At 37.5% G+C, this 20,356-nt stretch overlaps 1 protein-coding gene across 2 annotated transcripts in view; it reads left to right on the forward strand.

Moving 5' to 3' along the window:
- Nucleotides 1-16,835, forward strand: part of LOC133111155 (cadherin-8-like) — an 82,178-nt gene extending 65,343 nt beyond the window's left edge. Inside the window, exons 7-11 of one of the 2 annotated variants that reach the window (XM_061221308.1) lie at nucleotides 4,920-5,056; nucleotides 6,903-7,024; nucleotides 7,476-7,593; nucleotides 12,848-13,099; nucleotides 14,320-16,835. In XM_061221308.1, coding sequence (XP_061077292.1) covers nucleotides 4,920-5,056; nucleotides 6,903-7,024; nucleotides 7,476-7,593; nucleotides 12,848-13,099; nucleotides 14,320-14,813 — 1,123 coding nt within the window. In that variant the 3' untranslated portion in view covers nucleotides 14,814-16,835. Of the gene's footprint in view, nucleotides 1-4,919; nucleotides 5,057-6,902; nucleotides 7,025-7,475; nucleotides 7,594-11,508; nucleotides 11,649-12,847; nucleotides 13,100-14,319 lie in introns of those variants that run through there. The other variant, XM_061221309.1, reaches the window with a different exon arrangement.
- Nucleotides 16,836-20,356: the final 3,521 nt, after the last annotated feature.

Consider the following 20,356-nt stretch of genomic DNA (forward strand, 5'->3'; position numbering starts at 1 on the left):
GGTTCATGCTCGAAAACCCTCCAATGTGGCTGAATTACAACAATTTTTTTTCTCCCTTAATAATAAAAACCTTCATTTATACTGCATTTTGTGTTTACTTGTGTTGTCTTTGACTAATATTTAAATTTGTTTGATGATCTGAAACATTTAAGTGTGACAAACATGCAAAAAAATAAGAAATCAGGAAGGGGGCAAACACTTTTTCACACCACTGTAGATATAGAGAGCATCTTTAATTTTCAGACAAACTAAATGATGCATGGAGATCACACAAACCACCAAATATAGTTTTTTTTCTCTCGGGCAAGGACACTTCCGATTTCATATTCTTCATGCTTTTGCTCTGAGGAGCCACTTGTTTGTAATTTTGTGTTCTAAAAGCATGTTTGACATGTTTCTATTTTATTTGAACAATCGCAGTCCAATAACTATGACCCACATGGTGAACCCCCCCTCTGTTTCAAGACGGAAATAATTATTTCTGAAAATGGTGATGACGCATCTTTGTTTCCTGCTCTGTAATCCTATGTTATTTATTTACCATTTCCTAGAAGTGATTCATTATTTTCGTACATGCATTGAGGATGGAAGACACTACATCGGCACATATATAACTACCAAAAGTGCAAAACCATTTTTATTCCGAGTTTGTCAAACTGGCTGCATGCATCTCCGAGGGTTTGACCCCATCCTTCAGGGGGACCCTGACCAGCAACACCATACAACCATACACCACACGCAATACATCTGAAGTGTGCATTGAGGGCAGTGTGAAACCGGGAGCAGACAACTCCAGACCCCCTTTAAGACACAAGGTCAGGAAGCTGATCAAAGCAAAGGAGCAAGCGGGGGAAAACAAAGCTCTCAAACACAGCAGGGGGCGAGCGCTCAGATAATATTTGACCTTAGACAGTCGATGGGCAATTAGTGTCCGAGGTGAAAACTTATGGATCGTCAATGCAGGAAGGAGTTCCTTGCACAGCCTTTCTGTGATTGTATTTCAGTATGGAAGTTCTAGTTAATGTTAAATTGCTTCTATTAGACAGTGTCGTAGTAATCGTACACAGTGGTTTGGTGTTGACCTTACCCGTCAGAGGGACACAGCCTGTCAGAATGCATGCCTGGACAGAATATTACGGCCAGCAGAAACAAGTACAAGAAATATTGATGATTAAATAATTTCTAAACCACACTGTCCCACTCTGATACTAGAGAGAGGCTGATCTAACCAATAGTGAGAGCGGCACGAATGACTGAAAGTACGACTGTGAAGGCAACCTGGCCCTGCATGAACCGATACTGTACAACTTGAAAGGCACAATTAAAAAACATTCCAATTAACATCAAAACCAAAAATTGGACAGGCATAATCAAATTAGGAGTTATTCCCCTACCCCCCTCATTAATTCACCTTTTGCTATGATATAAATAGTGCACTGCCAGTGGGGACTGCAAAACGATGCTGATAAGAATGCTGTACAGTGACCTTGAGCCAGTATAGTAAAGAAACAAACATACATGTGAAAACCTCCAGGGTCTGAGGCTTAGACAGGGACGGGGAAGCAGAGGAAGACATTTGCAAAATCCATAGCCAGCCAAGTGAAGCATAATTCAAATGACAGCATTAATATGGAACACACCAGGAAATGTATTTTTCTGTTTTTTTATTTTTTTTAAATGTATTTACTTTTTTATTATTATTTTGCTCATGGCATCTTCACACAAATGTTCTTCTTCATTGTCAAGTTTAATTGTATATATGCATTTGTATGCATATGCATTTTCTTTTTGAAAATGTTTATTTAAACCCAACCTTGAACTTAAACTCGGTATGGCAGTTACTTCTGCTTTGCATTGCACAGACAATTTACAAGTATTCAATGAACTCCAGCAGTACCATATAAAATCTAACATAGTCAAATGAATTGAGTTGATTTTCCACTGGTTTCCCACTGAACTGAGCTAAAATGCCACAGTAAGTTGAGAAATTCACTCTATCTACCCTGAAAACACATCCATGCCCGCTTAGCTCACAGTTCTGTTGGCTGATTAACAGCACTGACAATGCTGACTGGACATTGTAATGCAATGTTTACCTTTCTCTCAGTCCAAGGGAAACAGCGACAGGACGCCAGGATTTAATTAATAAGAGTGACATAACCTGCCATTCCCTCCCTGTGTGTGCATTCCCAATACCAGTGCACCCAACAGAATGCAGCTTTACAACACGTTAAGGGAGATCTCTTGCCCTGTTTATAGTTGTGAAGGATGATATGACATTAATAGCAACACGACATGACAGCTTTACAGTATGGCATAAAGCAGAAATATAGCACTGTAAAACAAGGCCTTAAATTAAAAACATCCATTACAATATAGCTTTTGCAGTACATGCTACAAATATAGCTGTGTGTGTGTGTGTGTGTGTGTGTGTGTACACTATATAGAGTATATGACTAGTCTCTTGCAACCTCAAGAGGTAAGAGCAGTCGTCTGGCAGTCCGGGGGTTGCTGGTTCGATCCCACAAGTGTCCCTGAGCAAGACTCCAATTGCTGCTCACAAGCTGGTTGTTGCCTTGCATGGCAGTCAATTGCTGTTGGTATGTGAGTGTATGTGTGAATGGGTGAATGAGAAGCATCAATTGTACAGCACTTTGGAAAAATGCAGACCATTTACCATTTCAATGAACATAAAATATTTTCTCATGTCTCAAGTTTTTTGATGAACAATATAATAAAACAATATAATAAACTAAATATTATGGTTACTACACCATTCTACCCAAGATAAATGTTCTACATGAAGAACTATTCACAAGAGACTCAAGGTCCCACAGGCATTCGCCAGTTTTACTGACCTCAGTAAATGTAGTCTCATGTGAATTTGTTCATTTTGAAATTCTCCTGACATTATCCTCGTCTCTATTTTGCTGGTAATTTTATGAGCTGTGTTTCAGTGCATCTCAGGGAACCTCCTGGGCTTATAGGTCTTCTCCCTTCCTCCTGCAAGTCAGTGAAGATGGAAGATTTCAAACCAGCAACCTTTAGACAAATTAGTGTTCCAGTTTCCTTGTAGAATAAAGGAAATATAGTGAGACAATTTGTTTTGCAGTGATGTGTCAATTGCTTTTGTTCCTTCGGAGTTATATTTTTGTAACCTGCCATGATGCTGTTTTGGCTCTGTACTCCGGCACATTAGATTTGAAATAAAATAATGAATATGCAGTTAAAAGTGCAATTGTCAGTTTTAATTTTAGGATATGTCCATTCACATCAATCAGGTGATCCATGTAGAAATTACAGATGTTCTGAAACATACATTCTGACACAAAAGTAATTGGACAATTGGCAGCTCAGTTATTTTTTGGCCAGCCAAGTGGCTTTGCATAATTTGTTTATACACAAGAAAGCTAACTGATCATCTAAAGTTGATTCTTGGTTTGGAATTTGCATTTGCAGTCAGTTGTTATCGTCATCATTATTCTCAGAAAGAAATTGGTTTAAAGTTCAGTATCATCTATACTGGGGCTTGGTATGTTGCTAAAATCAACTGTTGAATACCAATGTTTATTTTATATCCATAGTGAAAACATTTATCATAATTAATTTACATAATGTCACAAAGCAGAGGTTGAAATGATTTGAAAACAAAATCTAAATAAAAGGCCAAAGAACAAAGTTTCGAGCTGCATTATAGTAAAACTTCTGCAGTATAGTAAAAAGAAAATTGATGTTGTAAAACCGAACACAAAATCAAAGTTATATCGCAGAGACATTCTATTGAAGAAATCATCAGAGTAAGACATTGTTTCCCAGCTCCCTCTTTAGTCTTAATATCCTAAACACCAACAGAGACAGTAGAACTAAATGAAAACCGGAATATTCAAAAATAGGGACAGAAACCAAACAAGAAACTAAGCTGCACACAAACAAGTTTCATCCAGAACTACTGAACTATATAACATTTATACACACATACAAGCACAAGTCTTTATCATTTGGGATGTCTAAACCCGGTTGGAAGCTTAGAATATAATCATTTAGAAAGATTGTGATATTATGATATGTATATGAGTGAGTGTGTGTGTGTGTGTGTGTGTGGGGTGGGGTGGGGGGGGCATCTTAAAGTATTTTTATAAAGGCTTTGATTGACACATGGCAGAAAGTTTCCAGGTTTTTATCTTACACCACAAGGAGAAGCTGTCATGGCTGTCTCGGATCTGCTTCTTCTCCTGGAAAATGCTCCCAGGTGGCAGCGGCTGTCTGCTCGTCTTTAGTGCCGTGTGCATCTGTAGGGTTCTCTCCCGAACGCACCTGCCTTGCTTCCACTTCCTTTATTTTTTCCCATCTCTGTGTGCCTCCTTGTTCAGAATCTAGGCCAATGACTAATATTTTAATTTTGTTTTAGCACTTCCTTACTACCGGAGCAATGTTTGTGCCTCCGCGGTGCAATTTGAACGGAAAAGGAGCAGATGGATTTTTTAGGAAGATGGGCGGTGTAGGTGGGTAGAGAATTGGATAAAGATCCACTGGCATGTGGATCTGGACGGGGGGTGGGAACACAGTGATCTGTTGGCTCCTCTGGTGAGAGCTTCGCTAATGGTCTGTTTTAGAAAGAGGGACATTAACAGGAGACTATTTAAAGACTCAACTGGCCTCCCCTCTATTTCAGGTCTTTAAAAAATTGGGTCCCTTACACCTGATAGCATTTAAATGCCTTCTCTTCTAATCTGAGGATAGTAATTAATCCTCAGGTGATAATTATTGAGTGCTCACCGCTTTTTAACATATATTAATCTGCAGGAGCCACTTGATGAATAAGGCACTATTAGGCAGGTGCCTCTGGGATTGTTGTTTTTTTTTTTTAATAGTCAGTAGTGAGTGGAATGCACAATTTTGTCACAATGCTGTTTTTGCAGGTACTTCATCGATCGCCACACAGACCTAGAGAGACAGTTCAATGTTGATGTTGATGACGGGAGAATAACTCTGGCCAAACCACTTGATAGGGAGACAGATATGTGGCACAACATCACTGTGACAGCCACAGAAGTCAGTAAGTATAAAAACAAAAGTAAAAAAATCTATTGGTTTAATTTATATGTCACTTTACATTTAAATACTTTCTTTTACACGGTGATTCCACAAATCATACATTGCACCCTGCATAGTTTATTACCTGCTGACCAAATGCAGCATGTGGTGCCAACAACTGAATCCAAAGGTTGATTATCTTTAGAATTGTGCTTGCATGAAATGTCTGAGTACATTAGATGAGTGAAAATGAAATGTGTTGAGATTTATTTAAATCCATGATCACTGGACTTTTTTTTTTTTTTTTTCAGCAAAGTCAGTGGATGAAATAGGATAAAAGAAAAACTGGGAACTAGAGATCTGAATAGTCTGGACCATATAATATTTGTCACATGCTATAGACAGTACAATATATAAACACATTTAGTGTCCCTCAAGGCTATATTCAAAGATAAAGCTGAAATTACTTTTATACGCTAATATGTGCAGGAGATTCTCCAAACATTTATTGTTTTCTGTAAATCAAAAGGAAAAAGCTACTGTCATATAATATTAGAGTAAAATCAGGCATCAGCATGGCAGACTCAATACAAAATGCAGTTGCAAATTGAATATACTCTATAGCTCTAAATACATTTGTCATGTCCCGATGTACGCACTTTCTTTGCTTTCATGCCCTTCGGCTAAGTCTCTGCGACTCCCCACGGCTGCGTCACTGAACACTCCTAATAGAAATGTGCCAAAATATATATCCGCCCGTGTTTGCTGTACTTTTTCGGTTTCAAAAAATCTAAAAGAAAAAGGCTGCCTGTCTGCTGTGAAGAAAAAGGATCGCACACCCTGTCCAATTCCGTGACAATTTGCCACCCAAATGGCACTGTGTTGCGCTGCTCGCTCCAGATACCATCTGACTAATCAGATTGGATTCCCGGCTGGTGCAGACTGAGCTGCTTTCGCAGGCTGCTTGAGGGCAGGGGGCCGTGTCTCCGTCATGTCCCTGACTGTGGCCACCGCTTCGGGTCCGGGCTGGCCACATTCACCTGCTCTGAGACTCACGCACGCACTTCCTCTCCAAAAAACTGAAGGATTCTGGATGTACGTTTATGCCTCACTACTCACAGAATGCAAAAAATGTTACTCCTATTTGACGTCCATAAGCTCTCGCTCACTATATTTGAATGTAATTAAAGAAATATGCGGTTTATTTTAATTTGTCATAACTTATGAGACGGACAGAGATAGCATTTCTCTACAGAGAGAAGCTGTTAAAATTGGTCAGGACTCTCAAAGATCCATGGTACATTAATTAATCTGAGAAGGTCCTTAGTGGTCAGACGTGATGTCTATCACTGTACCCAATAAAGAGGTGCTAAATTCATCTATGTCAACAGCAATGATGCTGCCATATCACACCCTTGTCCAAATGACTAGATAATAGCTTTAAAAGTTAGCGGCTGCAGCACTGATTAAAGGCAATTTACAGAGGCCTCGAAAGGGACCATGAATTACAAGCAATGAATAATTCCAATAAACCCTAATCTAATTAAATTGGCCTTTATTGTCTCTTAGAGTTCAGCTGCCATCATTTCATTAAAATGCATAGCAATTATTCCCTGTTGAGCAGGGAATTTCAAAAGCACTTTGTATGTGATAGATATGTGTTTGTACTTATTATGAAGCATGGTGGACAACTTAAAAACAAAAACGTTTTGTGATGTCTCAACTGGATTCATGTCAAACCTGAGGATTGAAGAAAATGCAGAATTAATGGAATTGTTGAGTCTTACCAAAATTCTTAGTTGAGATTGCACTGTTACAGTTTCCACAGCACTAAGTGATATTATATTGTTTTTATTCTGTTTTCCTAGGGAATCACAGCCAAATCTCTCGAGCCATCGTTGCCATTCGAGTTTTGGACATTAATGACAATGCCCCAGAATTTGCCACAGAATTTGAAGCTTATCTCTGTGAAAACGGCAAACCTGGGCAGGTGAGAATATGGTCAGGGCCAGTGCCCCCTCTTTGCCACTGTGTTAATGATCACAAATTATTGCTTACTTGTATTAGCCAGAATGTGTAAACCGGCAGCATTCTGCCAACATATTCTTCTATGAAATTTGACTGAAAGTAGACAAAATAGAATAGATGCATAAGTCATATTTCTGGAACTTTGTCACCTCCTTGGCTTGGGAAAGTGCATTACCAACCGACACATTCAGCATGGACTACAATACAAGCTTTGTCAGCCTTTCCCAACTGACTCTGAAAATGTATTCACATGAGTCAGACCCATAATTTAAAAAATATCCAGAAACAAAAAAACAGAACTTTACAACAGAATAACAGTAAATATAATAGCATTCTGCAGGATTACCAAAATGAAAGACAATGTATTGTTGTTCCAAGGTCTTGAAGCTATTTTGTGTCATGTTTCTCTGCAGGTCATACAGACTGTCAGTGCTGTTGATAAAGATGATCCAAAGAATGGACATTCCTTCTTCTACAGCCTAGTGCCAGAAATGTTAAACAATCCTAATTTCACAATAAAAAACAATGGAGGTAAGCATATTCACAGCTTTATTAACCCTATGTTACTCATACTGGTAAAACAAGTATGAGTAACGTAGCTGGAGAGAAAATGTGTTATCCCCATCCGTGTGAAAGAAAATTCAGCATAACTTCAGCTCATCAAAGAACCGACTACCCGCATGTTATTGAAGTGATGGCTAATTCTGTTTCCGACGGTATATCATTGGTCAGGCTTGCATAAAACATAGCCATTTTTTTGGAGCATTTTCAATATGTACGCGTCTGTTGCGTTCTGTTGCAAAAACAGTACTTGAAATTTTATGCCAAAAAAGGTTGACGTTTTACAAAATATTTTACGATGCCTACATCTAAATAGAGGATGTTGTTTGAGGAGTTCCAATAAATCTATTTTCTGAGTGAATAGAGGAAGACACTGAAAACACCAACAACATAAGAGGGCATTTTCAGTGACGTGACCCCATTTTATATCTGTGAGCATCTAAATACAATCTCAAAATATTCTATTATTCAGTATGCTTATTAATGAGGACCCAGCCTGCTTTTGAATAATAAATAGCATGTGAAATTATGGAAAAATTGACTTGATGGGGGCTGGGTATTCAATAAATTGACCTCAATAAATAGATATTATTATTGTGATTATTGTACTTATTTTATACAATCTTCTTGATCTGTAGCTATCTGAGAAGAACAAAAGGAGATGGATAGGTAGGGGGAGGGTGACAGGCAGGGAGGACGTGCAAACCCTTTTTTTACTGTATTTTTCACATCAAGAGACCCATATTGTCATTTAGTTTCCATTTGCCATTTTGGAGTCTCCAGATGTACTTTTTGGAAAACTGCTGAGACATAGCTTAGAAATTTGGTTTGGTGATATTCTCATCAAATTTGAAAGGGTATTTGCCCAGTGTTTTGGCTGTGGCTCCATTGTGTTTCTAAGTGCGCCATGCACTGCCACAATAATCTGTATCCACTCAAAAACAGAAAATCTTTTCAGTGAGAAAAAAGCCTTCCACTTCCACTGTGGTTTGAGCTTCTGTAACTTTAATTAAGTAATACTTAGAAAAATTCTGACCCCCAATTCAGAAGACACGAGTCAAAAAGGTTCAATAATAGTAGGCATTTTGTTTTCGGTATGTCATTTTTAAGCTTGTGTTAAGAAAAGGGGTAATACTTAAGGGGTTAAAAGTATGAAAAATACTTCTGCAAACCTAAAGCTAGACAACTGTACCCCTATGAGATTATCCGCTAATTAAAATAAATAAGAATTAAAAACACACGTAGAAACACATAAGCACTTTGATTTGAGCACCCCACAGTTAACGGATGTGCAATTGTCTGACATCAGCATAGCATCCTTTAATGTATAGTGCATGAAAGAAAGCAAATGAATGAGAACCAAATTCCGTCAATAGTCAAGGAACTCAATGTAGGGTGACTTCTTGTGTTGTTGCTGTGGAGCAGATGGTGCTAAATTTGTTTGCTAAATACCGTGATTGGTTTAGCAAGCTATCCTGGGTTTTTTCTCTCCTCCATCACACTTTCTGAGGAGCCTGCACCCAGCCTGATGTTACATAATGTTTTCAAAGAGCTTGGGGCGAGAAATCTTCATCTGGTAACTTCCGTCTGTTCTGGTATAAAAGCTGCAGGCAAGAGGACCTGCTGTTGGCTCAAAATCGCGCCTGTTCTGTTGGTGTTAGAACAACTCTGCTACTCATTCCATAAGTCAAAGTCATGACAGAGGCAGATCCCTTCGACAAGTATTTCAAAGTTTGAAAGTATTGGAAAAAGTTGCTTCAAGATACACATTTTTTGTGGGGAGAAAAGATAATGTATTAGAGCACATTCTTTACTTCTTAAGACTGAATCTGTGCATGACAATCTAACAGATTTCAGATTGCATCATTCCTCAGAGAGGTAAAATATGCAATAAGGGCTAAAACAAGTTTGAAAGTTTGAAAGTATGATTGTGGCTGATAGCAGAAGGCACAGCGAAACATGTTCTGTAATGACAGCATATTTATATTACATTTTAGCATTTACAGAGCAACTTACACATGTGTAAATATACCATCCCTTTATAAAACTGGATATTGAATACTGGATACTGAAACAATTCTGCAGTACCTAATTTGGGAAAGAAACGCACAAACTTGGACACAAGCTTTATCCCTTAACCATATTATCAGTTGATATATATATATATTAGGATATAGAATTAGGGTCATGGGCATATTAATTATAGATAAAAGCATTACCTGGGTTAACAAGTTATTTGTTATTGTCTGCTCTCACACACATGCTGTACAGCACACACTATATACAGTACATACAGTAGAAAAACCCAGATTAAATGGTTGTGAACACTTTATGTTTAATTTCAATCCAAAAACTCCTAATATTTCGGTTTAATGCAGACATTGGTGATAGAAAGAGTAAGGAGTAAGATGAGGAGTAGTGTACATATGTATCAGAAGTGCTAGTGTGAATGTGTGTGTGTGTGTGTGTGTGTGTGTGTGTGTGATGGTCATTACAAAATAAGATATTTAAAAATATATATACTGTATATACTCATATGACACATTTGAGTCTTTCAATTCTAGATATTCCTTTATCTTTAATGACCTGCTACTATAGGCATTGCACTTTCCCAGCTAGTAATAACACATAATAAAACTGAGATTTTAATTATTATGATAAATTGGTTATGTGCATCTCCAAATAATTGCTTTGTACTCAAGGAAAGGGGAGAAAATAATACATTTCTCATTACATTGTTTGTGGAAAGAAATTAGGCTTAGCCATGGGTTTATTTCATTAATATTTTATCCATACATAACTGCATATATCTTAAAGGGTGCCCTTTACCGTTATAGACTACAAGGAGTTCACATATTGCAATTAGCATTTATAGAATGTCAAAAAATATTAAGTTGGAAGGAACATAATGTACCTCCAGTATGATGTAAAATAATTACTGCTACTTTAATTTAATTGCTTTTCATTGTCATCCTTTCCTTATTTGCCTCTTTTACTTCAACATGAAGTGGGAAGCAGTGCACACCACTGTAGAGTTCAAAGATTTGAAAATTATGTTTCAAACTTAAGTTAATATTCTCAGTTTTATTGAGCCATGCGGGAACCTGGGCTTTCAAATCTATGTCAAGATGTGAACATGATGAAGTGGATAATGTTTTTGTAATGATCATAACAACTGTGGCACTTAATCAGTTGCTGCTGCTTTTCTAACAAAAACAATTGTAATTTTGTACTAAAAACTAAAATCAAAGCCGTAAAATGGAAAATGTCCCTTTTAAGCATCAGTAATAGCATTTCCCTATATGTCATAAGCATGCTGTGTTAAACATGAGCCCGAATGCTCCACAGCAGACTAACAAAATGTCAACTTTTCTGTACAGGTGGTATGCATTTCCTGATTATCCTAATTGCACTTGATTAGGAGCACCTGGTACTAATTGCCTTCTTAATTTATATAGAAGCAGTAAAGGTCTTCTCACATAACGTCTGCTTGTTGGCTTATTTTGGTTGAAAAAAATAAAATAAAAAAAGTGACATTTGTGTGCAGTTGTACTGTGTCTGGCCTTACCTCGGATCTCATTTTGAGGGTTTTTTGCAATGTTGCATACACTCTGCCAGAATCCGACTTCATAAAATATCACAAATGAGTTCTATGGGTAAGCAAGGGCTTTGAAAAGCCCAGTTAGTTGCCATGAGTAATTAATTGCCCCCGCCACTTCACCGATCTCAAATGACACATAATTATTTGTTTTGTGCTCAATCAAGAAGAACTTCCAAATGTCCATAATGAGACACACACATCAGTAGTTACAGGTGTAACCTGTTAGCTAATTTAGGCTAAACAGCCTGGTCGTGCAACAAGAATAGTGCAATCATTGTGCAGAAATCATGCATCTTGCATTTAGTATTTGTTTCTTATGCATATACTTATTTGTGCAGAAAGCTGAGTGGATAGACTATGTCAGCTTTGGCATTGTTAAATGAGCGATTTGTAGCATTTGTTGGTTAAGATGCATTTGCAAAAAGTAAATCACGCACACATACATTTTATGACATTTCGGAGAATACATACGGTGTATATATCTTCACGTGTGTTGCAATACAGAATCAAAATATCATTCAGAAGTTTGTACTGACAAATTGTAGCCTACTTCCTTCAACATAACTGAACTGGACAATACACCAATTTAGGCTACTGAGGCTACTGAATCAATTACAATTAAACTTGCAGAAGTGGTAGAATATAAGATCGCTTTTTCAAAACTGCTAATGTCTAGAAAACATATTTGTTGTTGACAACGGAAATAGTTAGGTAATAGTAGATAGTAGTAGTTTTGGTTTTCTTGGCTAAATGATTTGTCCTCTACCATAGCCTTCAAAGGGGTTCAATACGAATCCCATGACTAGTCCTAGGATGTTGTGGAAAGCATTTCAATTTCGCGTAGTACTTCAGTAATGACATGTTTCGGGAAACACTCGAAAAATGAGAAAATGTCTAACTATTTCTTAAAGACATTTTTACCGCTACGACATGCTTCGAGAAACTCACCCCTGGATGGTTCAATATTTTCGCTGAGATGTCGATCATTTTCAAGATTTTACACATTTGACACGCATTCAAATCATAAATAGAAATGATTTCTCAAATTATCGGGGCCATCAAAGAATAAATATCATATACAGATCTAATGCATTTCATTTCCTTGCGAACAAGTCTTTATTCCAGGCAGTCTGATATGCCATTGTATAAATCTGGTTTCCAAACATGGATCGCAAAAGGGAGAAGCAGATGTGCTAAACCATACATTAAATCAGCGGTCTTGTTAAGCCAATTTTCGTAATTTTCCAAGCTATATCCACAGTATTGCAAACCGTACCCTTAGTTTTGCGCTCCATGGATTTGGTTTGCTTTGCAAAACTGAGGCTATGGATTGGCAAACCAGTTTATTAAACTGTGGGTATGGAATGGCAAACTGAAAGTACAGATTGCAAAAGCAAGAGTACAGATTTCCGTGTTTCTTTTTTTTCTGTTTACCTTGGGTGAGTTTCACTGTGTGTATAATATTCATAATATACATATGGAGAGAATTATCATTTTAAAAAAATGTGAAAACTGGATATATGATATAGCACATGATTAAGATGCTGGCTTTCATGAATGGCCACAGTGGCAGAACTCAGCCTCCCAAGGAAGCCAAGCTCAGCCATGTCTTTGTTTCCACAGACAACTCCATCAGTGTGTTAGCCAAGCACGACATGTTCCGGCGGCAAAGGCAGGAGATGTACTACCTGCCCATTGTCGTCAAGGACAATGGAAACCCACCTATGAGCAGCACCAACACCCTGACCATTCGGGTGTGTGGCTGCAGCAAAGAGGGCATCGTCCAATCCTGCAACGTGGAAGCTTACGTTCTGCCAATTGGACTCAGCATGGGAGCCTTAATAGCTATCCTCGCATGCATCATCTTACTATTAGGTATGTCTTCTTTACATCTATCTACTGCAAAGTGCTGCTGAATATCATTGGTTTATTCATGGCTTAACATTACGAACAAATCATTTTTTATATAATTTAGTGTTAACATATGTGACCTGCTCTGTCAAAATCAGCCAAAATGTATTTTGAGTTTTATAAAAGAAGAGGAGAATGTAAGCTTTCTTAAAATACTAAAGTTATCGCTCTACTCCAGATGTCAAGGGAGTTGTCCCGTTTAATTTTGAACGCTACCAAACCATGTTTGAGAAAGGTTTCGTCGTGAGAATTCTGTGAGGCTGGGAGACTACCAACACTAGGCTAACGAAACTCCAGGGCTATAACTTGTCATAAACAAGGGGTGGGTCAGGACCCCAATGTTGGGTCTCTCAATTTCGGGATGGGGTCGCCTGAAAATCTTTTGAAAGATAAGATGTCATAAAATATCAGTCTTTAAAATATGTGAATGTAGGCCCCTACATGTTTAACATTACAACAACCCAACTATAATAAAGAAATTAGGCATGAGAGGTTGTAGTGTATAGTGTGTAGTGTTCCAGTATAGTCTTGGCTGGGGTGTTTAGGCATAAGATGTGTGTGGCTTGGGTGTTGGGGTTGTGTAAGTTTGTGAACATTAATTTGGGGTCACATCAGAAAAATGTTTGGGAACCCCTAGTATATATTTTTACTCTGAACATTGACTCTTGACATTAGTACATGCAGATCATTAAAGCAAATACATTTACATGTAGCCACAAATGCAGCTGATGTGGTGGTTTGTGACTGGTGAGCAGTGGCAAGCTAGCTAGCCTCCAAACAGTGCACAACATCTTGTGTTTAAAAGCTTAAAAACGATATTTTTACTGTGAATTGGGCATTAGAACAGATTTGGTAGATTATTGTTCTACAAAATATTTATGAAATATGATATGTATATGAAAGCCTAAAACACACAAAAATGTTTACATAAACATTGATTTATGTGAGATTGGCTGTCGCAATTGACAGAACGGGTCACATATTGACTTATCTTGGCTATAGCATGGACTAAATCATCTTTAATTGAAACACTGTTTTCTATACAGTGTGGTAATTGAAAACCTTTGCAAAGAGAAATAATATGCATTTGACATGTTGAAATGTTGGTTCAGTTCCGGTCTATGTGAATCTAAATAACATGGATTTTTATCTCTTTTGCTTATTGGGTGTCTGCACTTTTCTAGTCATTGTCGTCCTGTTCGTGACGCTTCGGAGACACAAAAACGAGCCTCTGATAATCAAAGATGATGAGGATGTCCGAGAGAACATCATCCGCTACGATGATGAGGGCGGCGGCGAGGAGGACACGGAGGCCTTTGACATCGCCACGCTCCAGAACCCCGACGGCATCAACGGCTACCTTCCACGGAAAGACATCAAGCCAGACCTGCAGTTCATGCCCAGGCAAGGCCAGCACTCTGGCCCCAACGGTGTGGATGTGGACGAGTTCATCAACGTGAGGCTTCATGAGGCGGACAATGACCCCACAGCACCCCCGTATGACTCCATCCAGATATATGGCTACGAAGGGCGGGGCTCTGTGGCTGGCTCATTAAGCTCCCTAGAAACATCATCCTCAGATTCGGACCAGAACTATGACTACCTCAGAGAGTGGGGTCCACGTTTCAGAAGACTGGGGGAGCTCTATGCGGTGGGCGAGAGTGACAAAGAGACTTGACCATAGACCCACAGTTACCCTTTGTCATTTCCCTCATCCTTACATGTAATGCTAGGGTTGCCAGATATTAGAAACAGCTGTTAAGAAAGGAACATCTTTTTTTTCATTAGTACAGGAAAGTATAACATTCATCTACCATATCAAAAGCATTGTAACGTTGAGCCAAACTAAACAATGTTTATATTATGAGGTCTATGATTCTTGTGGAATGTGAATTAGATTTTGTTGAGTGTCTAGCAGTATTTGGGGTATTTTGTTGTTCACTGTGACCTCAAGAACATTAAGATCTGGATTCTTGATAATTGCTGGAATAACCAAGTTGGAGGACACAATGGACAAGGCACGAACCACTGAGACTATGTAGTTGTTGGTCTGTGGAGGGCATAGAAACTCTCTGGAGTAGATTGAAATCATGAACCATTATGTAGGCGGGGGGGTAGTATTGGCTAATTGAACAAAAATAGCAATATACAGTCTTCAATACAATTGTGAATGTAAGTATTTTAAAAATGACAATAATGGCTTTAATAGGCATTTGTTGAGATACCATTTGATACCAGGTGACCACCTTTATTATATAAACTGGATGAGCCGACTGGCTTTCTTTATACAACTTTATATTGATGAGTTCCAAGCACTGCTTGGATAGTTTGCCTATAATGGAAAGCTGATAAACTGAGATAAAGTGAGGCCTTCTTTTTGCCTAAGCAAGTATTAAATACAGTTGTATTCAAGATGTGTTTTTTAACGATATGCAGTTCTGTCGCTATAATATTTAGACCTATGTTTTATACCGTAACTTATTTGTGCTACAGGTATTAAATGGGTGTAATTTGCTTTCATTTTTCTAGCATTCACTAGGCTAGTTATTTCATTTAAATGGAATACGATGTTCAGATAAGGCAGTTAATATATTCATTTCCAAACAACATTATCAATTTTAAATTGGTAATAACTGCTAAACTATACATGAGACCTATGTTAACACACATTACACTGTATATACATGGATACCAGTGATCATTGAAGCACAATAACATGGACAATGAAGTTACGTGGCTTTCACATGATCAGCATCAAAACTCTCGACATGGCATCAAGCCATTAAATTCCTATGAAGGTGTGTTGATGCCCGACTTGGCAACAACGCAAAGCCTGGCATAGCATACAGCTCAAAATAAAGCTAAGTTCAAAGCCATTAGGGTTCAAATCGGTTAAACGTTTACCTTGTTTGAAGCTGACCTTTCCTAGCGTGTCCAATCACATCACAGCTTTGTATAAAGCAGAAAGACGTAGCCTACGCTACAGAGCCCCGGCAGAGCAGTTTCATGTCGGCTAGTTGCCTAACTGAGTTAACCGGTTAGTTCTTGACATTTTCAGATAAACTCAAATTATTAATTTTATAACCACAAAAAAAACTACTACTATCACATGATGTTGCGGCTTGTTACAGTTTAATGAAGAAATGGCTTTCTGGATGGATGAAGTTTCAACCTTGGTTTCAACAACTGCCAGCGCTCGATTCTTCCCATGTGTAGTCACTGCCTCACTTGGCGTTGAATGCAGCGTTTGAGTTTTGTCATGTGAAAACTGCTTTAATGTGAATATTTGAGCCCTGAACCTTCAAGCAGTTACATTTAAAAGGCTGCTAAACTAAACCAGTGCAAAAACAGAAACATGTTTATTGTGCAACACTGTATAATATTACATGTACATAGAATTATTCATAAAGTTATTAGCTTTTCTCAAAAGCAATCTGAGGTTCTATCAATGCCCATTAGCACACAGGAACGTGAAACAGCTTATAAGCTGTATGCATACTCAGTTTGTACCAATACAGTATATGGCAGTTGTCAGTAGACTTGACAGTATACAGTATATTAATTAGTCTTACATGCATATCATATTTTCTACTGTGCTTTAAGGCTTACAAACTTGTATGTTTAATTATTTACTCTATGTATTGTTATCAAAGATATCCCTGTATTGTTTCCTACTTTGTGAAATATATTTTTATAAATATTTGAGGGTGTGGTCTTCTTTTAGCCAATTACTTCTACCAATTATTTCTATTAATGAAAATATTTCATAGAAATGAATTAAGTATTCACTCAAATCCCGTTCTTTCTCCACACACAAATATGGTTTAGGAAATATCAACAGCAAAAACAATAATGTTAATCAGCAAAAACCTCTTGATGTCAACAGAGAGGACAGGTTAGAAAATAATAATAAAAGATTTGTTGAATTCCAAGATCGTATACTATTCAAAAATCTCATGTGAAAAATTACAGCTGTTTCCTTCATGCTTTGCTGGGTGCTAAAACAATTCTCATCAGTGTGCAGCTTGACAGCAACTAGAACTGCAAATAATTATAGTGGTTATATGTCAACAATTCACCCTGACCTGCTTCAGGAATCATAATCAACTTGTATAATTCATGTCAAAATTATTCATAATTACTCATCTAATAGCAGCACCTTTGGAATTATGGAGACAGCCTGCACTAAAATGCATTATTATCTTTTAAATGTGGCATCCTTCTTTCTTTTGTTTTAAACCAAACAAACAGAGAATGGCACCATATATTTCACATTTGTCATTAGTCCTGTTACATTTCATGTAAATTCAAAAAACAAAAATAAACATCCCTTCAGAATGACACCTCACTTCTATACATGTCACAATTTTTTTTACATTTATTATTATTTTTATTTTTATTTCAGTGTCAAGTCTATTGTCTGTATGTACTGTATGTGGCAAGAAGGGAAAAAAGGTTACAATGGGAAAAAGAACACAAAGTGTGGATGGTATTCGGCCAATAAGGCCTATGAAGCCAGCATCCTGGTGTCTTCACTGTTGCAGATGAAACTGGTGTTTGGCAGGTACTGTTCAACGAAGCTCTCAGCTGAGGACTTCCATTTCTCACACTAGGTAATCTAATGCATTTGTCCTCTAGCGCAGTTGTCCTTCTATCTGGGCCTTCCACATCTCCTTCTGTATCGGTTAGATCCAGTTTGGTCTCTTCTTTCAAGACAGTAGTACACACCTTTCTATAAAATCTTCTCTGTTTTTTTTTTTGGCCGCATAGAATAGCCGTCCTGTCTCAACAATTGACTGATGAGTTTGAAGAGAAAGCGGGTTCCTTTTGGACTATATACACCCAATATGGTTGCAAATACCCACACATTAAAGGTGATCGTCTGCACTTTAACCTTGCATTCATTGTTCATTTAGAATCCAGTGTACAGGAGTATACAGCCAAACTAAAATTGTATCACTGCCCAAATACAGACTACAGCAATTCATCTATTTAGAATTCTAATGTACCAACTGGCATAAAAAATTAATAAATGAAAAAATCTCCTAAAATTTGATTATTCTCCTCAGACACACATTCATTGTACGATACTTTTTGATTGAGCTTTAATTATCTGTCCCTCATCATGTTACCAGACAAAGAAAGAGGCTTAAAGGCATTGTATCCCTTTTTTCAATTCACATGCCTTTTAAATGAGTGATTTTATCTTATTAAGCCTTAGCTACTCTTTGTGACAATCCTGCTAAAAGATTAGAATTTTTGTTCAGCCTTATCTGATAGTACAACCTTTTCATGAGTAAAATGAAAGCCCTTGATCTTGTCATTTACTGAAAACCATTGTGTGGATTAATATGTTGTGTGCATCACACAAACATGTACACTTGTGTGCAAATAAAGACCAAGGATACACGCTATGTATTTGTCAAGACTGGTCAAAAGGTCAAGATTAAGGGAAAGGTGTCCAGGGAGAACATGGCTGTACCATTACATGACCCCTAATTCTAATGAGACAGGGTATGCTTTGATGAAAATCTAACCTTGCTTGTACTGATTTCAGATTTATTTTTAAACCACGGTACATGATAAATATATGAGATTGCAGTGTATACATAACACTGTATGGTACTCCAAAATATTTCTGTTCCAAAAACCAGGATTATCACAAAGCTTATATGCACAACATGATGTAGTTTATATCTTTATCATTTCAATTAAATATAATGTTTTTAATTTTTTTATTTTATTCATCAAGTATGATTGAATGCATGCATGCATTATTTCCATACAAATACAAATATTTTCTTGTTTCTTTCATATACAAATTCACTCCTCTATATCGATTCAGCCATCTCCTGTTAATTCAACTCAATGTACATGGATATACCATAAAACTTTATTTAGAATACAACAAAACAAAGAATGTTAATGTCCAAAATAAACGTTATTGTACAGGTTTCAATTTCACCAAGTATTCAACAAATTCACAACTTTTCTGAAGAATTCTGTGGTAAAGCTTTCTTTACACAGGTGTTTCATGTAAATCCATTATCCTCGTCTGCTAAAATTGCAACACATGGTTTCAGGGGACACCTCATAATCCAGGTTATGTTGAACACTGGGGCATTTTCATAATTGTCTTAAATTTGAAAAGTATAATTCCTTTCCACATTTGGAATCCAGCTTGACCCCACAGGTCAATAACCTCATTTGCAGTCAGAATCACTTTCCCATTTGAATTTATCAGCAAGTCTGGAACAGACTGTTAGACTAAACAGCAAATCAAATTATCCACACACCTTTGTCACCTAATGGAAATGCCCCTCTGGTGACAAGTTACCCTGCTCAATTCCCCGGGATTTAAATGCGCCACAGTATTCCCTGTGAGTATGGGAATCAAAAGACCTAAAGTACTGCTATCCATCAAGAAACATCTGCAGATAGACAACAAATACATCAAAATATGTAATGAATGAATTTGATTTTTGTTGTGTTGTTGTTGTTGTTAATATGCCAATATCCAGTGGCACATAAGTTAATGAACAAAATGCTTTTTACCATCACCAACTCTTGGCTCACAAGATGGTATGAACCTTCAGCCAGTCTTGCTCTTCCACTGGACTTTGAGGTGCTGAGGTCATGTTTCTGATTTAGAAACTTCTCACAACATACCCTTTTGCATCTTTCCACCCAAAAACTAAGGTTATAGCAAATGCTGAACTAAAGTGTGACCCATTTGTTGACATTCACTTGCAAAGCTGGACAGGGATGAAACATTACAAGCGACCAGAAAACAATGATAGTGATAGTTTTTGGCTGTGGGTTTTCTGTCCAGGGAACTTGTGAGGGACAAAGTGAGGTTTCAGATCAGTTTTCTTTATTGTCTTCACCCACCCCACCACGCCAGACTGGGAGTGCTAATGTGTGTATGGCCCACAATTGACTGATTGACTGCTGACTGATTGTAGATTTCAAAGCTCTTATGCCTTGTTCAAGGAAAAAAAAAACATAACCTAAAAAAAAACATGAGAGAAAAAAGGAAGAAGAAAGGGTTTATTTATCCACATTGCAGATGCAAGTTAGCAAGCAACACACAGGTTGGTGGGCTATATTATTGTTGTTTTCATGCCAATGAAATTTCTACTATAGTAACAATGGGATCTTGGAAACAAATTCAAATGAAAAAAACAACAAATATTCCTTCAAACTATCACTTGACAAGTA

The sequence above is a fragment of the Conger conger genome, chromosome 15, assembly GCF_963514075.1.
Source record: "Conger conger chromosome 15, fConCon1.1, whole genome shotgun sequence".
In the NCBI taxonomy this organism is placed as follows: Eukaryota; Metazoa; Chordata; class Actinopteri; order Anguilliformes; family Congridae; genus Conger; species Conger conger.